The following is a 25,212-nucleotide window of genomic DNA, read 5'->3' as shown; positions in this document are numbered from 1 at the left end:
TCCGGACCTGGAGATTTCATTGGTTCAAAAAAGCTGAATGCCCAATTGATAGAAGCATCCGTAAACAATCGGCGTGCAAGTAGAACCGAGTCATTTGGCGCATTGTGTAATGACCCATTCCCCCGCCTATGTCTTGTCCAGTGGTCACTGTCGAGTCAGGGAAGTGCGGGTTCATTAGAACTTCCAGAGTTTCCCTGGTGGTAACAGTGAGACTCCCATCCTCTTTTTTAATTGTCCTAGACCATTGCAGTGGTCCTTGCACATCGCTTTCTGCAGACGCGTAGCCTCTGGCAGAGTTTGAAAGCTTTCGTAAAATTTGACTCTCGATTTCCTTTTGGCTTCGCATAGTTAAGCGTTGTATTTGATGAGGGAAGCTCTGTAATCTTCCCAGTTAGACATGATTTCGGCCCTGTTGAACAGACGCCTAGCCTTCCGACGGAAATTGCGAAGCTTCTCATTCCACAAGGGCACATCATGGCAAACTGTTCGCGTGTTTACGGGACAGTTTGTGTTATACGCGTGATCCTACATTGCAGCTCAACCTGAGTTTGTATATTATTGTGACAGGAATTAAGTGAGGCAATCAGATGATCCCTAAAGAAACTGCAATTGGTTTTTCTCGTATTCCTGAATTCCTTGAATTTGTTTACTACACCAAGTACACCACGTGGTTGGAAAATTTCAATGCAATTTATAACAACAAAACAAACGTTGTGACGTAATTCCCGAGCGCTTCGATTGCTTTTACTGTATGACACAGGAGAGGTACCAATACGATTATACGATCTGGTCAACCTGTGCTTTATTATCATTGGACTTATAGCACAGAAATATACACAGTTGTATTTCCAAATTTACACTTTTTAACTCGTGCTGGCAAGTGGGTGGAATGAACTCGAGCCCATTAGAAGCAAACTGATGTGACAAAGGGGAATATTCCTGCCGAATAATTAGCGTCTGATGATAGTCGAAGGATAGTAGACTGGAACGTGACGTACTAAAAAAGGAATGTAAGGTTGTCATCATTTCACCGAAAATAATCAACAAATTTGATAAATAAAAAAATTTCACCTTGTTGGTTCCAAAAATAAGAAAATCATTTACCCACTCCCATCCTCTCCCCTCCCCCATTAACCACGTCATCGAAAGATACCATGCCATGCCTAATCACTACATTGTACAAATTTCCACTTTTTCTACTCAGCAGAATTACTCCTCTGTAAGCTAGGCCACTAAGCAAAACTGACAGCCCAGCAAAGTTACTCATTCAATGATTTATCAGGGCAGATTCCGAGTAAATTGACTGCATTGGCATGGATGGGTGACTACTTTGACAGCCTGAATTTGTTGTTTACGAAGCATACTTGCTGAGTTATGTTTAAATGTTATTTTAGAGCGATTTTGATTAAATATTTCCTTATGCGCCAAATACGATATCAACACATTCACACTCAGAAGAATTTACAAAATATATTTCGCTTTTCCATAATTTGATCGAACCACATCAAGCGCCTAGCGGGGCAAAAGTGCGATTCAAGGACCAATCAAAAATGCTTAGGTAATTATGTACAATTTTAGGCACTGTATTGATTCTAGAAATGGAAAATTTACAGAAGACTGTGTGCTCTACAGCTGCTGGCCGGATCAAAACAGTGTTTGTCCGCTGGTGAAACAAAAAAAAACGTTTCAATCTGATGGATCACGGATTGAAGATATTACAGTTTTGTCGGCTATTGCTGTGCTAATTTCATGGATTCAAGTTTCGAAACATTGCTCCGGTAGTGGGGCAAAAGTGCGATTCGGCACTTGATCAGAAAAATCAAGAATTTATTTTGCATGACACTATTACTTCAGATGATTTATAGTTGAACGTGAAGATATTGAGTTATTGCATTAATATAAAATATATTTTATTGTTGTGCTTCTTTATATCTCATGAAAATTGATGACAACTTCAAGCGTCGCACTTATGCCCCACCCTACTCTATACAAGTTTTCATTTTGCCGCTCAGTAAAATAAAACATCAACAGCTACAGGTAAATATTCTCATGTATGGGCGCTGGAATTTTTTTTTGTTCACGGTTTTTACGCAAATTTTGGAATTTTACGCGATTTTTAGAATATAATCGTGTAGACGAGCCCCTCGTCGCGGCGAAAAGCAAATGTCAAAAGCTCTTGGCTATAGGTGAGTTAAGCGAATATATTTTGTTTGACTAGCACATAAGCGGATAGTTTACTTGACAAAATAAATGAGATTTGCACTCATGACGATTCTGGCGACGATTTCGTCCGCGACGGTTATAATTCATCGCGTTCGAAATGGTTTGAAATTTATAATACCTTTCCATCGCGAGTTAATGTAAGCAGGCAAAAGGAATGACAGTTCTCAAACTGAGGATTGATAGCATTAGTCAGCAATTATTCACATCTAGAAAGAGGGCTGAAGATAAAATGCCATAGTATTACCAGTAATAGTTCCAAGTGAAATTTAAACCAATAGGAATTGCGATCAGTTTTTGCATTAGTTCAAAATTACATTACATTACATTAACATGTATATTTAACGCACTTCACACAAATTAAAACACTTACCGTTACGTGGTCAGTTGTTAGTACGTAACCAAAAAGTGCACATATTCATTATACATATAGGGTAAGTTAACCTATAGTGGACTCTTTACCTATAATGGACCTCGGGTACAGTTTCGGCGTTTATTAGCTTGTGCTTCTTATTTCCGAGGATATATGACAGGAAACAGAAAGTACTAAACATACTACACAGTTCAGTTTATAAAATTTCAGCTGAATTTAATGATTAATGCCTTAAATTCGTAATTTTCAACAAGTTAGGTTCCATTTTATGGTTACTTACTTACTTTGCTTTTTCGGCGACAATCCGCTTATCGAATCCATGCCGAATTCAGGAGCTGTCTCCACATTACTCGGTCTTGGGCTGCCGCTCTCCAGTCGCTCCTAAAACCCGCTGCTCTAGCATCCACATCAACAGTGCTCATCCAACGAGTACGGGGTCTGCCTCGAAGTCGTCGGCCTCTGTCGGGTTCTCTGCTAAATATTGTTTTTGCTGGTCTCTCATCCGGCATCCTCGCTACGTGGCCAGTCCACTGTAGCCTGCCGTATTTTAGTCGCTTCACAATATCCGCATCTTTGTACACTTGGTATATTTCATGATTCATGCGCCTGCGCCACACTCCTTCATCTAATATGCCGTCAAGAATTGATCGCAGGATCTTACGCTCGAACACGCCAAGAGCTCGTCGGTCGCTCTCTTTCAACGTCCACGCTTCATGGCCGTAGAGTACCGGGAGAATTAGCGTCTTATAACGGGTGGCAACTAAAATTTTGGAATTTTTTTCTCAAGCTGCCAAAAAAAGGCAAAGATACATGAAGAAGATATGATTTGCCGAAATTAAAGATACATTATCCATTGTTGAAAAAAAATTAGTGTACATTTGAAAACGGTCCGTAATCGGCTGTTCGGCGAAGCATTCGTTTGACGTCGAAACAGGAGAGTTGTACGGCGGTCGTGTCAACTTTGCGAATGCATCTCTTGATTCTACCAATCAACTGTTTGCAATTCGTGGCCCTTCAGTTATTTTTGTACACCAAGGAACTCAAAATTCCGAAGAAATCTTCGATTGGCCGCACTGAGACAGATTTTTCGGGTCTTGGTTTTTGGGTAAAAATGGGATCGAATGGGTATTCAGGAACGATTGTGTTTTTTTGGCGTAATGCGATGATGTTCTTTCCGGCCAAAACTCGTATTGTCTATCTGCATGATGTTTTTGTAAAAACGGGATCAAAATTTTCTTCAAACATTCGTCTGGTGCATCTTAATTGATAGCCAAACCAGAGGACTTTTTGTTGAAGAAACGAGAAAGAGAACGATGTCCTTTTGCGTCCATAATTTTGGCTGGTATTCCACTACCTTGCTTGCGAATAGTTGTTGGGCATCTTAGGATATGGTAAACAGTCAAAGCCGCAACATATTTGCTTTTCAAATGTTGTACCGTATACTTTTTGCCGAGATTTCTGTTGCAGTTCGTAGAAGTGTACAATGCGCTCCCGAAATGCTTCTTGTTTCGACGCCGTTTTTAGCAAAACTGGGCAAGCATAAACAAAACACAAAATATTAACAAAAAGAGGAGAGAAAAAGCAAACACATACATACTCTCATTTCTCTTTGAGCTCGAGTATTGCCGAGCATAAGGGCCGCGAAAAAAATCCAAAATTTTAGTTGCCACCCGTTAGAGCGCGAGTTTTGTACGGAGTTGTAGGCTACAGGACCTCAGCTGGCTACGTAATCCGTAGAAGGCCCAGCTGGCAGCCGCTATCCGCCTTTTTACTTCACGGCTCACATCGTTGTCACATGTCACTAACGTACCAAGGTAAAAAAATTCGTCGACCACTTCAAAAATATCTCCATCTATCACCACCGCAGTTCCTACACCCGAAGGGCTACCACGCTCTCTACCAGCTACCAAATACTTTGTTTTGGTAGAGTTTATGATAAGCCCTATCCTCGCAGCTTCCCCCTTAAGATGCGTGTACGCTTCTTCCACTGCTCTACGGTTAACACTGATGATATCGATGTCGTCCGCGAACCCTAGGAGCATATGAGATTTCGTGATGATGGTACCGCTTCTATTCACGCTGGCCCTTCGAATAGCACCTTCCAATGCAATGTTGAACAGCAAGTTCGATAGTCCGTTACCTTGCTTCAAACCATCTAACGTCACAAACGAGTCCGAAGTCTCACCCGCTATCCTGACGCTATCCTGATCTTGAACCATCAAGGGTAGCACGTATCAGCCTAATCAGTTTTGTTGGAAAACCATGTTCAGGCATAATCTGCCACAGCTCGTTTCGTTTAAATGAATCGTACGCCGCTTTGAAGTCTATAAACAGATGATGAGTCTGCAAGTTGAATTCCCGGAATTTATCGAGGATCTGCCGCAAGGTGATCATTTGGTCCGTCGTGGAGCGTCCCTCTCGAAAACCGCACTGGTATTCGCCAACATATGTTTTCTGTAACGGCCTCAGTCTGAGAAACAGGATGCGGGAGAGAATTTTGTATGCAGAATTGAGGAGAGTAATTCCTCGATAATTGCTGCATTCGAGTCGATGGCCCTTTTTGTAAATTGGGCAGATGAGACCTTCCAACCAGTCCGTAGGTAATTCCTCCTCAGTCCATACCTTTAGTATAACCTGATGGATTGCACAATACAGCCGTTCGCTGCCGACTTTCAAAAGTTCGGCGGGGATGCCGTCCTTTCCAGCTGCTTTGCCGTTTTCAGCTCTCTGGCTGTTCCTCGTCCAAAGTTGGTGGATCCACAGCTTGTGCATCATCCTCAATCGTTATCCTGTTTCTGTTGACCGTTCCATCTTGTTCACTATTCAACAATGCATTGAAATATTGTTTCCAGTGCCTAGCCACCTCCGATCTTTCGGTAATCAGGTTCCCCTCCTTGTCATTGCACATAACAGGTGTTGGCACGGTCCGGTTCCTGATTCCGTTGATCGTATCAAAGAAGCTTCTTGTATTGTGCCTCTCGAAGCAATTCGCCGTCTCCGCAAGAACGCGATCCCAGTGCTGACGTTTCTTACGACGGTGAAGTCTCTTTTCGGCAGCTCTAGCATCTCGGTATCTCTCTCTCTGCTCTGGCGTGTCACAGTTGCAGCCAAAATGTGACTTCTGGCTCGATTCTTCTCATCAGTCACTCGCTGGCACTCTGCGTCAAACCACTCACTGGAAGTGGCTGCAGCAGTAGTACTCAACACTTCCCGCGCTGTAGTACTGATCGCGTCGTGGATGTGACTCCACTGTTCGTTCAGGTTCTCTCCGAGATGTTCACCGATCCGCTCATCAGTCTTCCGAGTTATAGTTCCGATTTTATGGTTAACAATGCGAAATGTGGACCCTCTTCATGCAAAATACACTAGAATTCCTACCAGGCCCATTGGTCGCTTTTCTATTGTAAACCACAAGGTCCATTAAAGGAAAACGGACATTCCAATCTATTTTAAAAAATGTGTAAAATTGTAATTGTAATTGTAATTTATTAGAGATACATAAATTGATATTTTTAGGCTTAATTGAAAGTTACTCGTATTGTAAGTGCCATCGGTTGCGTGTTTAGCGTTACCAGTTTAAAACAATTCGTGGAAGAAAACTACTGAAGTACTAACAGATAGTCGGCGTTGTCGTTGAATCTGGTAGAGGAAAATCCTGTGCAATAGAAAAACACTAAAAATCTATGCAGTTCGCAGCTAAAAGACGTTGTTTGTTCTGACTGTCGGGAACGAGCCGCTTTCCGCAAACTTCGGTATTTACACGTTTTTTACGCGTATTTCGGAATTTACGGTTTAAATTACTTGAAAACTTTAGTTTCTTAGGTTGATTGATTTGTTTGTTGCATGTCCTTCCTAACCTACCGTTATCCCATTCCGTAGTATTTACGGGTAGTCTCTGAGTCGGAGGCTTGCCATATAATGTGAATCACTTTTTTGCGTCTGCGTTTTTTGATTATGTTATTTAAGAATTGAAAAACACTTCCGTTTTAAATCACTTGATTGAGATTAAAACTGTATACATTAATTCATTCTAATCCTTATCCTATATTTTATAAAATATATGAAAATCAGAAAAAAAAATTGTTATAAACGAAATTACGAAAACCAATTTAGAAAATTTAGTCAACACTCCAGTCTAGTCTTTTCAACCTAATTAAGTCTATTCAAATATTCATCACAGGAATATCTACAAAAAATGTAACAAAATTATGCTTTGAATTGAATATGTTTAGTGTGTTTAGTTTAGTGTTTAGTTCTGGTAACACTGCTGCAGTTTGAGTTCTGAAACTCTTTTTTGGTATCATATTCACCTGTGCCTACGATTTAACTTTTCGAACAGATACCATTCGTCGTAGTCCGCTGCTAACGAAAAAAAAGTATCAACAGCTGCAAATCGGATCTAAAAAATAGGTCTTCCCTTTACTCTCATTCATCTGGAACAATAATAACAGTTAGCAGCAGTTAGTTATATTATGCCTACAACCGCGAATCATAAATGTTCCATACAATAGAGATGGTCGGGTAGCGGAAAATTTGCCCGAAACCCGCACCCGTACCCGTACCCGCCGGATTCGGGTCGGGTTCGGGTATTGAAAAAAAATAATTTGCGGGTTCGGGTCGGGTACGGGTTCTTAATTTTTGTTTTTGAAACCGGGTACGGGTCGGGTCGGGTATCTCCATTGACCTTTTTAACACTAAAGATGGTCGGGTACCCGGGCCCATCCCGTACCCGTCGGGTTGCGGTCGGGTTCGGGTATCAAAAATAATAAACTTGCGGGTTCGGGTCGGGAACGGGTTTTTAATTTTTTTCTTGATCGGGTACGGGTCGGGTTCGGGTATTCAAATTTTCATACCCGACCATCTCTACCATACAACCAACCAGCTGTGGCAAATGCCACTGGCATGCTAATATTAGTTGATTTCACGTTCCATGACTGCATCCAATTCACTAGCACAAGCGGAACATGTGGCCATCAGTGCGTTGATGCCAACCACCATCGGAAGTATTAACTATGATGAAATGGGCTTGCGCAAAAAGGCCAAAGCGTAGAGTAGCCGTTCCAACTATGGCACACTTGTCACACAGTTGAGCAAATCTCTTTCCGTCAACTGCATTCGTTTATATCACTGACTTTCATCAGAACACTAATGATGTAATGAAGTAGAGTTTTATAATTCCGTCGATGGTTAACGATAAGTCTTTTTACATCGTCTCGTTATACTAATGTCAAATCAATGCACTCTATGCTGAACGCCTTTATTGAGTAACTAACCTTTTCTTGTTTCATATCAAGATCGAAAGTAGAGAAACTATGCCTTCACCCTACACTCTAAATTAACCAGCTGTTTGAACTGCTGTATCAAGCCGCCCAGTGTGACCTTCGAAAGCTTTGGTCGCTTTCCTTCGAGATGCGTCGAATCGAGCCCCATCTTTGTTTACCGTACCGGATCATAACCAAGAGGCGGCGAAACCAGTATTCGTTGAACAAAGGGTTTGTTGAAAAAAGTCTTGCTATAGAGGTAAACAAAATACGCAATATTATAGGGCCATTAGAAAATAGTTTTACCATCGCATCTATCTGGCTCATTAAGCTGTCAATTGCTGACGAAACTTATCACAGTCAATTTGTATGAAATTTTTGGAAGTGCAAAATTGAACCATTTTCTGAAGATGAAATTGTTAAATTGTACAGCAACAATGTTTCCAACCTGTGGGGAACAATTTGAGCAGTTCGTTTTACCGGAGTAGCTCACATATTGAAACACAAACAATGTAGCCTAGTGTTATAATTATGCAACGCGCTCCGTCTTCGCAACGAACAGCACATCTCAAGGCGCATTCAAATGCAGATCACGTTAACGATGTCACTTTCTTTTCGTTCGCAAAACAATTTCAGCGACCATCATTTTTGGTGAGGGATATTTTGTTATTCGGAGTGCTTAAAATTATGTTCACCCACTTTTTGATACAAGTGCAGTGGGGAAACCCCTCGTAACCTGGTTTGTGAGTTTGAGAAAACGATACTCCAGCGACGGAAATGGAAGCAAAGCATACATGGTTCGACAATTGATGTTGATTTATGGCCGAAACATCTTCCGTTTCCCGCTGGGAACGTGACATTTCGGCCAACCTGTTCTACCTAGCCTCTCGACAAAACCGCAAAATCCTCTTAATTTCCCTCACCCGCCCATATGTCTGCTGGTTGTTTTTGTGTATCTGTACTGTAACTTGTTTATTTATGAGTCAATATTTCCTGTGGTCCGTTCCGATTCGATGCCAATGTATTCATTAAATATGTATTTCCCGCACCTAGCTGTGTCTCGAAGCTCATCCCTCTTTGTCTTTGTTGTACCTAGCGGGGGAACGTAGACACCTTCGTTTGGAAAATCAAGCACGTCACCACAATCAACGTTTTTACGGCGCGTGACGGGAAAAACGGCTCTTTTGTAAGCAACACAATACGAAGTAAATAAAACTACATTGTACCAAATTTGTTTCCCGTTGAAAACTTGATTAAACTGATAACATTTCCCAACCAGAAAAGTAGTTGTTAATAACTTTTTTTTACATCTATCGATAATACAGATTGTTGCTTCAAAAGATACTAATCGCACTTTTTTCTATATTTTTCTTTTTTTCTTTTCCATTGTTTGGTTTGGTCCCGGCTGACGTACAGATAAACCTGCGACTGATACTCGTCAGCGGAAAAACGAAAGAATTCCTCTTCAGCCCATCCGATTCAGCAGGAGATATAGCACTGACAGTGTTCGAGAATTGGCCCGATGGTAAGTTAGATCGTAAATTACTATTAGCGAAAGTAGAACGTCACATGGGATTGAACTTTGTGTAGCACATAGAAAACAAAACATGCCTTTTATTCAACCCGAACAACTCCATCCAGCTTGAGCAACTATTTTCTGAACGGTTACTTTTCGAATAGATTGCACTCATGAAACTGGTAAACTGCCGGGTAATGCGTACCATCGGTGCCTTGTGTACTGGGCATAAAATAGACCCCACAGTGGTCCACAGCCTCTTACCCAGCAACTCCTACCCCTACCTCCTCGTGGTACCAGCCGGGAAATGAGCAACCTCGGTGGAGATCGAGTAACCAACCCCGGTGGAAACCAAGGTCGTATGCTGACAGGGGTGGAGGGCTCCTTCGAGCTACGTTGGCCCTCTGGCGATACTGTGGGGTTGGTTGCGGGTTTTGCAAGCCTGAACAACTAAAAAAATCAAAGCAATGGACTCCGTAAGTAATAATAATAACTCTAATCGGAACAATCGGCAAAGACCCAGGTGACGAAAACGGAATAACGATTGGAAATTAGGAACATGGAACTGTCGGTCTCTAAATTTCCTCGGAAGTACCCACGTGCTTTCTACGGAAGTGAAGAGCCGCGAGTTCGACATCGTAGTGCTGCAGGAGGTATGCTGGAAAGGAACGATGGTACGTGCGTATAGAGATGGTCATACCATCTACCAGAGCTGCGGCAATACACACGAGCTGGGCACAGCTTTTATATTGATGAGCTACATGCAGAAGCGGGTGATCGGGTGGTGGCTGATCAACCCCCGAATGTGCAGATTAAGAATCAAGGGCCGATTCTTTCATATTAGCATAATTAACGTGCACAGCTCTCACCTCGGAAGTACCGATGATTACAAAGACGAATTCTACGCGAACGTTGAAGCGTGAATACGACCGCTGCCCAAGACATGATGTCAAAATTATCATCGGGGACTGTAATGCTCAGGTTGGTCAAAAGGAGGAATTCAAACCGGTGATAGGACGGTTCAGCGCTCACCCGCAAACGAACGAAAACGGCCTAAGACTTGTCGACTTCGCCGCCTCCAAGAACATTGCTATACGTGGTTTGGTACCTTCTTCCAGCATAACCTCTACCATCGGTACATCTGGAGATTATCCAACCAAACAGAATCACAAATCGACCACGTTCTGATAGATTTTCGGCACTTTTCAGACATTATCGACGTCAGAACCTATCCGGGCGCTAACATTGATTCGGATCACTACCTAGTAATGGTAAGGGTACGTCAAAAACTATCTGTTGTGAACAACATACGATACCGGCGCCCGCCGCGGTATAATCTAGCACGACTGAAGCAACCGGAGGTCGCCGAAAACTACGCGTTGTCTCAAAACCGCGCTGCCGGAAGAGGGTGAGCTATATGAAGCCCCTCTTGAGGACTGTTGCAATGCCGTGAAAACAACCATTAACAGCGTAGCGGAGAACGTCCTAGGCCGTGTGGCACCGAATCGACGTAACGAATGGTTTGACGAGGAATGCCAGCAGATAGTGGCTGAGAAGAATGCAGCGCGGGTACAAATGCTGCGTAGAGCCACCCGTCAGATTGTGGAGCGATACATACAGATGCGGAGGCATCAAACCCGACTCTTCAAGGAGAAGGAGTGCGAAGAACTCGAACAGCTGTATCGCTTTCACGACACACGGAAGTTCTATCAGAGACTCAACAGATCTCGCAAAGGCTTCGTGCCGCGGGTCGAAATGTGCAGAGATAAAGATGGAGGTATCTTGACTGACGACCGTGCGGTTATCGAAAGGTGGAAGCAGCACTACAATGAACACCTGAATGGCGTGCAGGCGGAAGACCATGATAGCGGAGAAAGTGACCACATTGGTGTAGCAAGTAACGAAGATGTGCCACCCCCATCGACAAGGGAAGTTAAAGAAGCCCATCCAGCGGCTGAAGAACAACAAAGCAGCGGGAAAGGATGGCATTGGAAGGTATCAAAATGGGCGCGGACAAGTTGGCCGGCTGTCTGCATCAACTGATTGTCAAGATTTGGGATACGGAACCACAACCGGAGGAGTGGAAAGACGTGGTTATCTGCCCTATCTACAAGAAAGGTGATAAGCTGGATTGTGAGAACTATCGAGCAATCACTATCCTAAATGCCCCCTACTCACCCTGCGGCAGATCCTCCAGTAGTGCCGCGAATTCCGAGTCCCCACGCATCATCTGTTCATCGATTTCAAAGCCGCATATGATAGTGTAAACCGACAAGAGCTATGGAAAATTTTAGACGAAAACGGCTTTCCGGATAAGATTACTAGACTTATCATGGCTGCAATGGATGAGATCCAGTGCTGTGTGAAAATCTCGGGTGGATTGTCGGGCCCATGCGAATCTCACAGGGAACTTCGACAAGGAGATGGTCTTTCCTGCCTGCTATTCAACATTGCGCTTGAAGGTGTTATAAGACGAGCGGCGATCGAAATGCGGGCACGATTTTCAATAAACCTAGTCAATTTATCTACTTTGCTGGCGACGTGGATGCTGTCGGCAGAAAATTTGAGGCGGTGGTAGATCAGTACACCGGACTAAAACGTGAAGCAAAGAAGATTGGGTTGAAAATAAATACGTCTAAAACGAAGTATATGCTGGTGGGCGGAACCAAGCGCGACAGAGGCCGGTTGGGCAGTACCGTGGTAATCGACGGGGATGAGTTTGAGGTTATTGATGAGTTCGTATACCTTGGGTCAATGGCAACAGAGGACCACAACCCGAGCCGTGAGATTAAAAGGCGTACGCGTCAGCGGAAGTCGGGCCTACTACGGACTCCACAAACACTTGCGGTCGAATAATCTGAACCCCCGTACAACGTCCACACTGTACAAAACGCTAATTAGACTGGTTGTCCTCCACGGGCATGAAATGTAGACTAACGTGCTGATAACCATCCTTGTGCGGAGTGCAAGAGAACGGTGTATGGAAGCGAAGAATGAACCGCGAGCACTCTACGGGAGGAAAACCCAGCATTCAGAAAATGGTTAAAGTTGAACGGATACGTTAGGCATGGCATGTTGTTAGAATGCCGGACAACTATCCTGCAAAGATGGTTTTCACACCGAATCCGGTAGTTACAAGACGAAGAGGGGCACAGCGAGCAAGGTGGCAAGACCAGGTAGAGCGAGATCTGGCGAGCACTGGGTGCCCGCGGAACTGGAGACCAGTTGCCATGAACCGAAATAGATGGAGAAATTATACTGCGCAGGCCTTTTCTTAAGACGGTAGGCCAGTTGAGTAAGTAAGTAAGTCCCGCCAACTGGAAAAACTTTATAAACATGACCGAGAAATGCTAGCAACGGTTCTACATTGGGTTATTCCCAATATTTGGGAGCAGGAGAATCTACCGGCGGAATATATGGAAGGAGGGGTTTATGCCCTCTACAAAAAGGGCGATCGACTCGACTGCTGCAATTATCCGGTCTAACGCTGGTAAACGCCGCCTACAAAGTACTCTTCCAGGTGATGTTACACCAGCTGTTACCGATAGCAGAAGGTTTCGTAGGGAATTACCAGGTGGGCTTCATGAGGGCTCGCGCAAGTACGTAAATTTTGGCCTTCCGACAGATCTCGCAGAAATGTCGGGAGTACAACGTGCCCACGCATCACGTCTTTATTTTTCAAAGCAGCAAATGATACAGTCGATCAAGACCAGCTATGATAGATAATGCACAAACACGCTTTTCCGGATAAACTGACGCTATGATGAAAGCTCGAACATTAAATCGAGTGATGTGTTTTGTGCGCATCTCGAGGACACTCTCGAGTCCCTTCAAAGCGCGGCGAGGGTTGAGACAAGGTAGACTACTCATCCTGCATGCTGTTCAACATCGCTCTTGAGGAGGTGAACCGACAAGCGTACATCGAAACGATTTTCACCAAGGGTATAGCCAACTCCTAGGCTTTGCAGATGACTTTGATATCATAGCTAGGGACTTTGCGAAGGCAATCTAAGCCAGACTGAAAGCGGAGTCTAGAAGGAATGGGTTAAAGATAAATGCGTCAAAGACCACCAAATACTACATGAACAGAAGAGTAGGAACACTAGTAACGCTAATGTTTCCTTCTACCATTGCTGGAACACTTACTATTATTGAAACATCTACTGTAGTAAAATGGTTTTCATAGCTCTTCAGTTGACCCTCTGATTGACCATAACTCTTAGCCGTTAGGTCATAGCATAGAGTCCATTGACCATAGCTTTTTTAAGAAAAGTGCTTTTAATGAGAAAACAGCTGAATAATTTTTGTTGAAACGGGAACACTATCTGACATGGGGTCTTCAAACATTAAAGACCTCTGTACTTGATTAGTTGAAAATGATTAAAACCTAAAAATTACATGAAAAAACTTGTGAATTTAGTAAACCTTGATATATTGTTTTATTTCCTAAATTCAATCATCACGTAGTATTGGGTTGGTCTCAAACGTAAAACATTATCGCAGTAGTTAGGTTCCGCCGAGATGTGAACTTGGCGTTGATCGGTTCCGTGGTGAAGTATTACACCATGGAATAGGTTGTGGTCACGTGAAGCATGCGGGATTGTTGCAGAGGGAATATTCTACTCATACGAGGAACATCCTCCGAACAGAAAACTTGCTCAATCGCAAATTCTACCCATTAATCTAATTCGATTGGTTATTTTTTCTTCACAGACTGGGAATCTGAAGCTGTGGCGAAGGCGGAGATCCTAAGACTTATCTACCAGGGCAGATTTCTGCACTGTAATGTGACGTTAGGGGCCCTAGGGTTACCATTAGGCAAAACAACTGTAATGCATTTGGTACCACGTGATAATCTGCCTGAGCCAAACTCGCAAGGTAAAATTGTTTCGAATGGCAACGTGGAATGCATAAGTTTTATGCTTTTTTCATTATTCTATTTTAGATCAGCGACAAAAGAGTAAAGGCGGCTCCAGTAGATGTTGTTCCACTAGTTGTTGTATATTGTAACCAATTTTTACGAGTACTAAACCACTATGATTAACTATTAATAAATGGCAAGCAACTATCCGCTACTACTATTAACTGTGTACAGACAGGATGGCAAATTGCAGCTGCTGGTGGAAGACAAAGATGAGAAGATATCCGGATGGAAAAACGTAGCACAGCTGAAGAAATGACTTATTGGTCGGATTTTTTGTTACATTTTTTGTTTTGTTATCGGTAGAAAAAAGAATATTTGCTGCTAACTTTTAATTACATTTTCTGTTGTCAGAAAGTACTTACAAACGTGCATACATACACCAACGCCTAGAGCCCCCAAGAAACAAATGCTAAGGTTGTGTTCCATTGTTCCGAGTTTCAATGTGTATGGTTTGTGTTAGTGCAAACTCCTCTATTCTGACACCTGTCATATCTCAACTTTGCGCTAAGCAGGGAGCAGGTATGACAGTTCAGTTATTAAGCAAACAGGTTGAAAACAGAAACGGTACATATTTTTAGCGGAAATTCTATAAATATACAAGCAAACGCATAGTAATTATTAAAAATTAAGGAGAAAACTTATGAAAAATAAAATGTGAATGCTTGGAGGAAATATAGATTAGGCGGATAGATATATAGAAATTTGTTGATCGTATAAATTCGTTCTATTTTTCTTATAGACGGCTTAGTTCGAATCGTTTTCCTCCGAGCGCTAAATATAGTTTTCCTACGTTCGATTTTCAGTGCGCAGTGTTTATCAGAATCGAAAAGAAAAGTGAAAGGTAAAATAGTGCAAGAAAAATATAACAAAAGAGATTATTTAGCAAAGAGAGAAAAAAACACTGATAAAGAATCTATTGTTACAAAAGTTCAGTTACGTTAGTTTAGTGACAAAATTGTATAAAATATGAATAAAACAACAATAAACTATACGAAAACAAGCAAGCGCAAAAGTCACACACCAACACATCGAAATCATGAATGAAAAAAATGGAGAAATATATCCAGAAGTTTCGCTCATCTAATTTGTCGAATGCATCAACCTGTATCATAGCAAAGCAGAAAAATCACTAACAACCATTCAGACTGTCAAAGAACAAATCCTATGTAAAAATCACCATCGCAAATCATAGTCGGGTTACCCTGTAATCAGACTTCCTCGTAACTGAGAAAAATAATAGAAAGAAAACACTTAGGTAAATATCAATCAATCGTCCCCTCGCTGTTCGTTCGTTCGTTTCGGCAGGAGAAAAATCGATATCTTTTTGTTTCAAATTCATTCGCTTTTTGTTTGAGAGGCCAATTTTGTAGGCCCCGGATTATTAGTACGAAAGCGATATTGTACAGAAATTTGAAGCCCGTATGATCATATAATATGTTCAAATACGAAAGTTAATCGCTGACACAGTGGAGACGTGCGGTTTATATTAAAATATTTGGATGACGTTTTAATTCTGTCGACGGTGACTGATGATGAAACGAGAAAGGAAAACATAAATGATACAGGTGTCTAATTTTGTACGCTCTTTTATAACACATGTGAATGGAATAAGCGTAAAGTTTTTTAATCGATTGTGTATGTGTTCTGAAATAAGAAAACGTGAATGTTCCCCAGTTTCCCTTTGCCATCTTAGAAAATTGTTACCTGCCGTCACCCAATGTCAGACTATCCCGATTAGGATCCGTGTCATCGATGGATGTAGAGAAAGCCAAAAAAGCTATACACGCAAGAAACATACTGAATCTTTTGTAGGAACATCCAATTGCTTCGTTTTTTTAAAGTACATATCAGAGAAGAAAAATGCTTAATTTCCCATGTAAACTGGTTGGATATTAGGTCGATCTCGATTGCACTCCTACTACCCAATTTTAGTAACTTTAATCTGTAAATGTTTGTAAATGTCTGTTGAACATTGGTTACTGATACAATCTTGAATTATATTCTTCAATTTGATAAGAAAGTTATCACTGTGTTGATTTTAATTCAATATTTTGTTTTGTAATTATTTATCTTTGCCATGACTAAAACATTTACAGAGTTTGATAAATTAGAAATAAACACTAAATTCGGTTGTTCCTGACACTGATTCAACATATTGCATGCGTAAGGATATCTCCATGAGCTGAGAAATGTGTAAATTCTTAACCGAAAAAGCAAATAGTTGTTCCAAACCCAGTTTCCCATGTTAAACGTTTACACCTACTCTAATACATCAATTATTATGCCATCATCATTATTCTCACTATACTCTATTGCTGTTGAAACTATTGAAAGTGATTATACCAGAGCTATTATATACACTTGAAATCGAAGATAGCTTCACTCTAATCGTCATCTATAGACAACAACAGACTATTCGGATTCCCTTACTTTTGATCGTTCTTATATTCTTGAGCATTTGCATACCTCTAATGTGCATATACGCACGTGCAACCAAATGGATAAAACCTATCTGTAAACGGTAGTTTGATTAGCAGCACGATTAACCATCTTTTTTTTACTATGTGAATGTGTCGCCTCATCATCAAAAGAACACAGCATGTAGCGGTTTTACAAAAAACAAAAATCTATATTCGAAGGACATTGCTGCAGGCATACAAATATAATTTGTCTAGAGTCCTTACACAATTAGGGTATAATTATAATGCAATAATAGAAAAAAGTCACCAAGTACCCAGACAAAGAATCCTGCATTCATCATATCATCACCGTTAAAAAGACATTTCCTTTGATAGATTTTACGAAAACACGTGTTTGCTTTAAATATAAATTACTAGACAAGTTTGCCATCCAACCATTGACTGGTTTTCACAAGAAAATATACTTCTTTATAGGAAACCTTAATGACTCGTAGGATGTAATTACGAAAAAAAACATCTGCGTCGGCCGGGAATCGAACCCGGATCAACTGCTTGGAAGGCAACTATGCTGACCATTACACCACCGACGCTTGCTTGAGTGGTCTGAAAGTGATTTGGGTCCTCGCACTATGGGCTAATTATGTTATGTTGCCTTGTCTAACTTCAATTTAAAATTTTAAGCAAAAGTTCACCAAGTTTGCTGCGTAACCTGCAAAACAAATTAAATTTGTGTGCATTCAGATTGTTCTCATTTAAAACTTTGTGTAATCTGTAATACCGTAAGAGCGCATAATTCTGCGCTTTGTTCCTAATTCTGCGCACCGCATATTTTGATTAAAAAGTGAAACGTTCTCAAACTAATAACTTTATGCATACATATTTTGCTAAATGTGTTAATCAAGTTTACAATTTGGAACGTTTGAGTGAAATGTAAGGTGCGCAGAATTAGGCGCGCTTACGGCATATGTTGCCCGGAAGTTAACCCACGTCATTATTAACTCGTTGACTGCCACCGTACTTTCTAGGTAATAACTTTAATTTATAGTTGGAACTCAAACTATGTCAATACTAACGGCACTTTATACAAACATGTGTTATTTAAAAAAAATCCTTTGATTTCCAGTTATCGCAAACAATAGGTTAACTAAAATTCACAACAAATGTTGATTCCCTAACCGTGAATGGCTTGGATGACGCTCTAAATGGGCACTAATAACGGATTTTTTAACGCTAAATGCAATCGACATTGAAAATCAAAACGATATATTTTTATACATTACGTATGAATGGGAGAGCTCAGTAGACGTACAGAAATTGAAACAAACAACCGCTTGAGAAACAAAAAACAGAGATAAACTTGGCACGCTAGCAAACCTTGTAAATATTGTAATTATCCAACAGATACAATAGTGTACCAAATGTGTCTAACTCAACCGACACACAGACCGGAACAGTAGGTACCAGCTGCCGTGCTGTTTAGATCGACCTTTTGATTCAATTACTCCTTCCTGAGTCATAGATATCCTTGCTCTCCGTGACCCGTGTAGATTGGTTGGGACAGTATAATCAATATATATATAGAATGCCAGTGTCGCTGCAGTGCGCGTGGTAAACATCACACATGTTCAGATAATGTATTTACGTTATATATGCATATGTGTGTGTGCCTGAGATTCATCAAGGAGGAATCTCATTGTCAAACTTTGACAACCAGTTTAAAATTTCAAATATGGCTGCCAAGTAATATGATTGAAAACTTCGCTTGCTTCAAATTTTTGAAAAAAATCGGTGCAAAAGGACCCAGTTGTAGGATTCAATTCAAGAAAAAGAACGTTTGAAAACATTTCACTGGCATGAAAACACAGCAATGAGCGCACTGATGACAGCACCAACCAGCGCACAGATGAAGAACAGATAAATAACAATGAGCAACTTTGACAATGAAGTTCCCGATTCACAGACTTGATACAGATTGTTAGCATCATGTTTACCACAATGAGGCCTGTAGAAAAACAGCGACACTGGCATTCTATATATATTGATTCTACTGTTGGGACTGGTTGCCCTCCAACAACCACACTTATGGTGCTCTTACGGAGGAAAAGCATTCTGTTTCCTGTACTTTATCTTTCTAGTTTTAGTTTTATTCTCATTCCAAGAAAATAGGAATGACCAAAGCAAGTGGAGTGATTTACTTCGGTAATCTCTCACTTCGATTAAGAGATGATAAATGATTCATGGGATTCCTAAATATGCAATTGAAGCAACTCACGACTCAGCATTAACCAACACAGAGCAAATAAAATGAAACAGCGATAGCAGTAGATGCAGAAGGCGAATGAAAAGAAAAGAAGACGAACAGAAATCGAAAAATGCGTCAGAAACTAGGTATTCGATAACTATATTATATAGCTATTACGTATTTTAAAGAGAATAATAAACAGATGGGAAGATACAAAAGAACCTGCGTATATTGTAAGAAATTAAACCTAAAGAAAAAAGCATAGTGACAAATTAATTTAAATAAACTGATATGAAAAGAAGGTTACAAGTGAACATTGAACGAATGTTTTGTTATCAAATCACATAGTGCCACAGTATTCGAACTGCCCCTCTAGTATTTTTTAAAAGTTTCATTTATCGATTTAGACATCGCACAGTGGTTCGAAACCAGAAAAATGTGCGCATTTGAGTTTTGAGTAGGAAAACTTAGTGCTAGGTTTGTGGAACCTCTGGAAGAGTTTCTTAAAATTTAGGATTCTAGAACTTTTAAACAAAAAAATACCCTGATTTTGACCCCGAATTATTCGATTATCGGCAGACGGCAGCAAATTAAATCACATGAACCAGAAACTTTATGAAAAAAGCTCCGAAATCCAGAAGGTTTCATTTGTATCCCCCTATGAATTGAGCCGATAGTCGAGTGATTCAGGATCAAAATTAAGGTATTTTTTATATTAAAAGCTCAACAATTCTTAAACAAACGAAGATAGTACTTACTTACTTATCCTGGTTTGCTGTCTCAGAATCTGCAGTAAAATGTTTCGCCAACTAATTCGGTTCATGGCTCTCCGTTTCCAATTTCTCGACTGCCCCACACTTTCCGCATTCCACTTTTTCTAACCATCGAGCACGCTGCGCCCCTCTGCGTTTGGTATCAACCGGATTCGAGGCGAAAATCATTTTTGTGGGGTCCGGCATTTTCACAACATGTCCCGCCCATTATACCCTACCTGCTTTAGCAACTGTCTGGATACTGGGTTCGCTGAAGAGCTGCGCCGGCGCGTGGTTCATCCTTCTTCTCCATAAACCGTTCTAAGATACACTGCCAAAGATGTTTAAAAACGGCTAGTGCTCTCAAGTCTCCATCCATCCATCCATCGTCCAAATACCATCACCTTGTCGAAGTCTCCTGCGTGTTTTGAATAGGCTTGATAACGTGGCCGAAATCCTCACACAGCACCGAATACCATCCATCATGGCCTTAATCAGTCTTCTCAGCTTCCCGGGAAAGCCGTTTTCTTCCATAATTTTCATGGTCAATAGTATCGTAGGCGGTCTTGAAATCTACTATGTGGTGATGCGCAGAGACCTGGTGTTCGCGACACTTTTGGAGGATCAGCCGCAGTACAAAGATTTGGTCCGTTGTCAATCGCTCGTCCAATGATCTGAGTAAGTACTTTATAGGCGGCGTTGAGAATGGTCATCGCTCGATAGTTCTCACATTCCAACTCCTTCCACTCTGTTTCCCAGATCCTGACTATCAGCCAGTGCAGATAGGTAGCCAACCTATCGGCCATCTTTGTTAGCTGCCTTGTTATTCTTGAGCTGCTTGATAACTTCGATCACTGTGGATATTGTGGAGGTCGGCACATCACCATTATCCGCCGTACTGATGTAGTTATTCTCCTTGCTGTCTTGGTATTCCATCTCCGCGCCATTCAGGTGCTCATTGTAGTGTTGCTTCCACGTTTCAGTCACCTCACGTTTATCCGACAAGATCCCTCCGTCTTTATCTCGACATGTTTCGGCTCGCGGCACAAAGCCTTTGCGGGATACGGTTAGTTTCTTGTAGAATTTACACGTTTCCAGAGAGCGATACAGGTGTTCCATGTCGTCGTACTCCCTTTCTTCCGGGCGGCGCTTCTCCTCCCGGAAAAAGTGGGTTTGCTATCTTCGTTTCTGTCTATATCGTTCCACGTTTTAAAGGGTCCCCTGCTGCAGCATCGACGCCCGCGCTGCGTTCTTCTCATCTAACATCCTCTAGCATTCCTCGTCGAACCAGTCGTTACGTCGACTACTCTCAACGAACCCAATGACACCTTGCGCTGCGCCGTTGATGGCTGCTTTAACACTATCCCAGTAGTCTTCGAGAGGGGCTTCGTTTAGCTCTTCCTCACCCGGCAGCATAGCCTCAAGACGTTGCGCGTCCTCAGTAGCGACCTCAGGTAAATTGAGACTTTCCAGATTATACCATGGCGGGCGACGGTATCAAATGTTGGTAACAACGGAAAGTCTTTGGCGCCTTTTAATCATTAAAACGTGGTGGTCAGAATCGATGTTTGCTCCACGATAGGTTCTAACGGCGATGATATCCGAGAAGTGCCTTCCATCAATCAAAACGTGGTCGATTTGCGAGTCCGTCTGTTGTGCTGATCTCTAGGTGTGGGAGGCTGTCCGGAAGAAGGTACTTCGTATGTCGTATGGCCATATTTTTGGAGGCGGCGAAATCAATGAGTCGATGGCCGTTTTCGTTCGTAAGCGGGTGTGCGCTGAACTTTCCAATAACCAGTCTGAATTTCTTTTACTGGGCAGTTGTCGTAAAAAGTGTTGCTTATCGTCTTCGTCACTTGCTAGATGTGGGCTATGCGCGTTGATAATGCTGTTGACGAAACGGCCTCTAATTCTCAACTTCCACATACGGCTGCCGATTAGCCACCACCCAGTCACGCTTACGTATGAATGGGAGAGTAAGATTCAACCAATTTTGGCTACTCGCTAACGATAATTCTCGGGTACTTTTTCATTTCGACGTATCTGCAAATGAGAGACTCTCTTCGTGTCTCCTCTCTTCCGCCGTTTACGACGATACTAATGCATTTTGACACATCACCTTTGCATGAATCGGTTGCTGAACTGTCACTAGCTAGCCAAATGTTTGTTTTCAATGCATTAGTATCGTCGTAAAAAGCGGAAGAGAGGAGACAAGAAGAGAATCTCTCATTTGCAGATACGTCTAAATGAAAAAGTACCCGAGAATTGAACTATTCTCTGTGACAAATAACGCGCTTTTCAGTTCCTACCATCAATTTTTTGGTATAAAAGCTACTCAAAATCTAGGTTTGTACACTTTAAGGTCATTTTGAGCTATTTTAACTAAGTTTTAGCTAAATCCAACCAATTTACGGGTAAACTCATTAAAGTGTGTATCCCGCTGACGGGCCTGCATCTTATAGCGAATAATTCATAAATCAACCTGGCTCAGGTCGATTAGCACCAACGGGGTGGCACACTAGAATTTCAGCGTAACGAACACCTACTCTCATTCCGATTTCACTAAAACTGCATAAACTGAGGTCGCATTCTCATTAATTCTACAGAAAAATATCGTATGATGAAAAAAATATTACAAAACCGTAAGAATATTGCACAAATTCCATTAAACTGCTGAAATAATCTCAAACTGCCATCATTTGGCACAGACCACATCAAGTTTTGTTACCCGAATTAACATAGCTTTAGCTTGAATAAAGCGTTAGCCGTCACTCGGACCGAAACGTCAGAAAAAACGGTTACACCACAAACTAGTTTGTGGTTACACTGCAATCATATGCATATGCAATCATGCATATTATGCATTTGACGTTCATTTCACACCCCTGTTCGCTAAGTGAACAGAAGTGGTAGATTGCGGGATACGGTTAGTTTCTTGTAGAAATTACACGTTTCCAGAGAGCGATACAGGTGTTCCATGTCGTCGTACTCCCTTTCTTCCAGGCGGCGCTTCTCCCGGAAAAAGTAGGTTTGCTATCTTCGTTTCTGTCTATATCGTTCCACGTTTTAAAGGGTCCTCTGCTGCAGCATCGACGCTCGCGCTGCGTTCTTCTCATCTAACATCCTCTGACATTCCTCGTCGAACCAGTCGTTACGTCGACTACTCTCAGCGAACCCAATGACACCTTGCGCTGCGCCGTTGATGGCTGCTTTAACGCTATCCCAGTAGTCTTCGAGAGGGGCTTCGTTTAGCTCTTCCTCACCCGGCAGCGTATCCTCAAGACGTTGCGCGTCCTCAGTAGCGACCTCAGGTAAATTGAGACTTTCCAGATTATACCATGGCGGGCGACGGTATCAAATGTTGGTAACAACGGAAAGTCTTTGGCGCCTTTTAATCATTAAAACGTGGTGGTCAAAATCGATGTTTGCTCCACGATAGGTTCTAACGGCGATGATATCCGAGAAGTGCCTTCCATCAATCAAAACGTGGTCGATTTGCGAGTCCGTCTGTTGTACTGATATCTAGGTGTGAGAGGCTGTCCGGAAGAAGGTACTTCGTATGTCGTATGGCCATATTTTTGGAGGCGGCGAAATCAATGAGTCGATGGCCGTTTTCGTTCGCAAGCGGGTGTGCGCTGAACTTTCCAATAACCAGTCTGAATTTTTTTTACTGGGCAGTTGTCGTAAAAAGTGTCCTTATCGTCCTCGTCACTTGCTAGATGTGGGCTATGCGCGTTGATAATGCTGTTGACGAAACGGCCTCTAATTCTCAACTTCCACATACGGCTGCCGATTAGCCACCACCCAGTCACGCTTACATATGAATGGGAGAGTAAGATTCAACCAATTTTGGCTACTCGCTAACGATAATTGAATTATTCTCTGTGACAACGCGCTTTTCAGTTCCTACCACCTATTTTTTGGTATAAAAGCTACTCAAAATCTAGGTTTGTACACTTTAAGGTCATTTTGAGTAGTTTTAACCAAGTTTTAGCTAAATCCAACCAATTTACGGGTAAACTCATTAAAGTGTGTATCCCGCTGACGGGCCTGCATCTTATAGCGAATAATTCATAAATCAACCTGGCTCAGGTCGATTAGCACCAACGGGGTGGCACACTAGAATTTCAGCGTAACGAACACCTACTCTCATTCCGATTTCACTAAAACTGTATAAACTGAGGTCGCATTCTCATTAATTCTACAGAAAAATATCGTATGATGAAAAAAATATTACAAAACCGTAAGAATATTAGACAAATTCCATTAAACTACTGAGATAATCTCAAACTGCCATCATTTGGCACAGACCACATCAAGTTTTGTTACCCGAATTAACATAGCTTTATAGCTTGAATAAAGCGTTAGCCGTCACTCGGACCGAAACGTCAGAAAAAACGGTTACACCACAAACTAGTTTGTGGTTACACTGCAATCATATGCATATGCAATCATGCATATTATGCATTTGACGTTCATTTCACACCCCTGTTCGCTAAGTGAACAGAAGTGGTAGATTTGCACAAGTTTACTCTTTGCCAGGCCTTTTTCCAACAGATGTTTCGAAAAACAGTTTTCCTGTTAAGTTTTCGAGCAGTTTTTCAGATTTTCGAGCAGTTGTATACAATTTTACAGCGTTTATATTACATTTGGCAACTCTGAACTTACATTCATGCAACATGCATGCATGGAATACCTGAAACCTTATCTGATACCAATGCGGTCGAAGAAGGAAGTACATCGAATAACTATTTTTATATATTAATTAATTAATTCACTTTGGATTTGGATGTACGATACCATTACTAGCTTGGATCGATAGCTTAGAATATTTTGTTTTTATTAGAACAAATTCATTTGGTAAATTTTACATCAATGTGAATAAAAATGTTCAGTCCAACACCATTGATTGTAATGGCCGACGTAATTTGGCGAATAGATAGCATAGCGTCACTACAAATTTCTAGTGCAAAGCACTAATTGAATTGGCTGTAAATTATTGTCATTATCTGGTAACCCGAGCCACGACTGGCCTCCGTGGCGCAATCGGCTAGCGCGTTCGGCTGTTAACCGAAAGGTTGGTGGTTCGAGCCCACCCGGGGGCGAATATTTTTTACTCATCATGTCACTGAAAATGGATCAGAAATAATGTGTAACAATTAGTGTTGGACATCGGAACGAAAATTGAAGCCCGGGTTTCGATCCGGTCCGGCTAAAAGGCGGCACGAACTTTGTTATTCCGACTATAAAGACTAATAATCCGGCCCGATTTGGCTCTGTTCAGGTTCCGGTTTATTCAGGTTTATAAAAAACAAAATATGGTAATTGATATGCGCAATTAAATATAACATAAAAATATAACATAGCGCATATTTCTTGAATGGTAGCCGTCGTTTCATTTCATTGAAGTCTAAAAAATTGACTTAGTTTTGTTTCTTGCTTGCGTACTCTATGAGATTCAAAAAATTAACATTTTATAAAATGTTTGGAATAAGCTTGATTGT

At 41.5% G+C, this 25,212-nt stretch overlaps 1 protein-coding gene and 2 non-coding genes across 3 annotated transcripts in view; 2 read left to right on the top strand and 1 right to left on the bottom strand.

The window, feature by feature from the left end:
• Nucleotides 1-19,254, top strand: part of LOC128745178 (ubiquitin-like protein 3) — a 132,320-nt gene extending 113,066 nt beyond the window's left edge. The window contains exons 2-4 of the mRNA XM_053842196.1: nucleotides 9,271-9,379; nucleotides 14,084-14,248; nucleotides 14,316-19,254. Of these exons, the coding sequence (XP_053698171.1) occupies nucleotides 9,271-9,379; nucleotides 14,084-14,248; nucleotides 14,316-14,380 (339 nt within the window). The 3' untranslated portion in view covers nucleotides 14,381-19,254. The remainder of the gene's footprint in view (nucleotides 1-9,270; nucleotides 9,380-14,083; nucleotides 14,249-14,315) is intronic.
• On the bottom strand, nucleotides 17,233-17,304 carry Trnag-ucc (transfer RNA glycine (anticodon UCC)). The gene has a single exon. It is a non-coding gene; the product is annotated as a tRNA-Gly (tRNA).
• Nucleotides 19,255-24,739: 5,485 nt separating the features above from the next.
• On the top strand, nucleotides 24,740-24,813 carry Trnan-guu (transfer RNA asparagine (anticodon GUU)). The gene has a single exon. It is a non-coding gene; the product is annotated as a tRNA-Asn (tRNA).
• The last annotated feature ends 399 nt before the right edge of the window (nucleotides 24,814-25,212 follow it).

Source organism: Sabethes cyaneus, chromosome 1 (genome assembly GCF_943734655.1).
Source record: "Sabethes cyaneus chromosome 1, idSabCyanKW18_F2, whole genome shotgun sequence".
In the NCBI taxonomy this organism is placed as follows: domain Eukaryota; kingdom Metazoa; phylum Arthropoda; class Insecta; order Diptera; family Culicidae; genus Sabethes; species Sabethes cyaneus.
The sequence above is the reverse complement of the archived record's forward strand: the minus strand, read 5'-3'. Positions and strand labels throughout refer to the sequence as shown.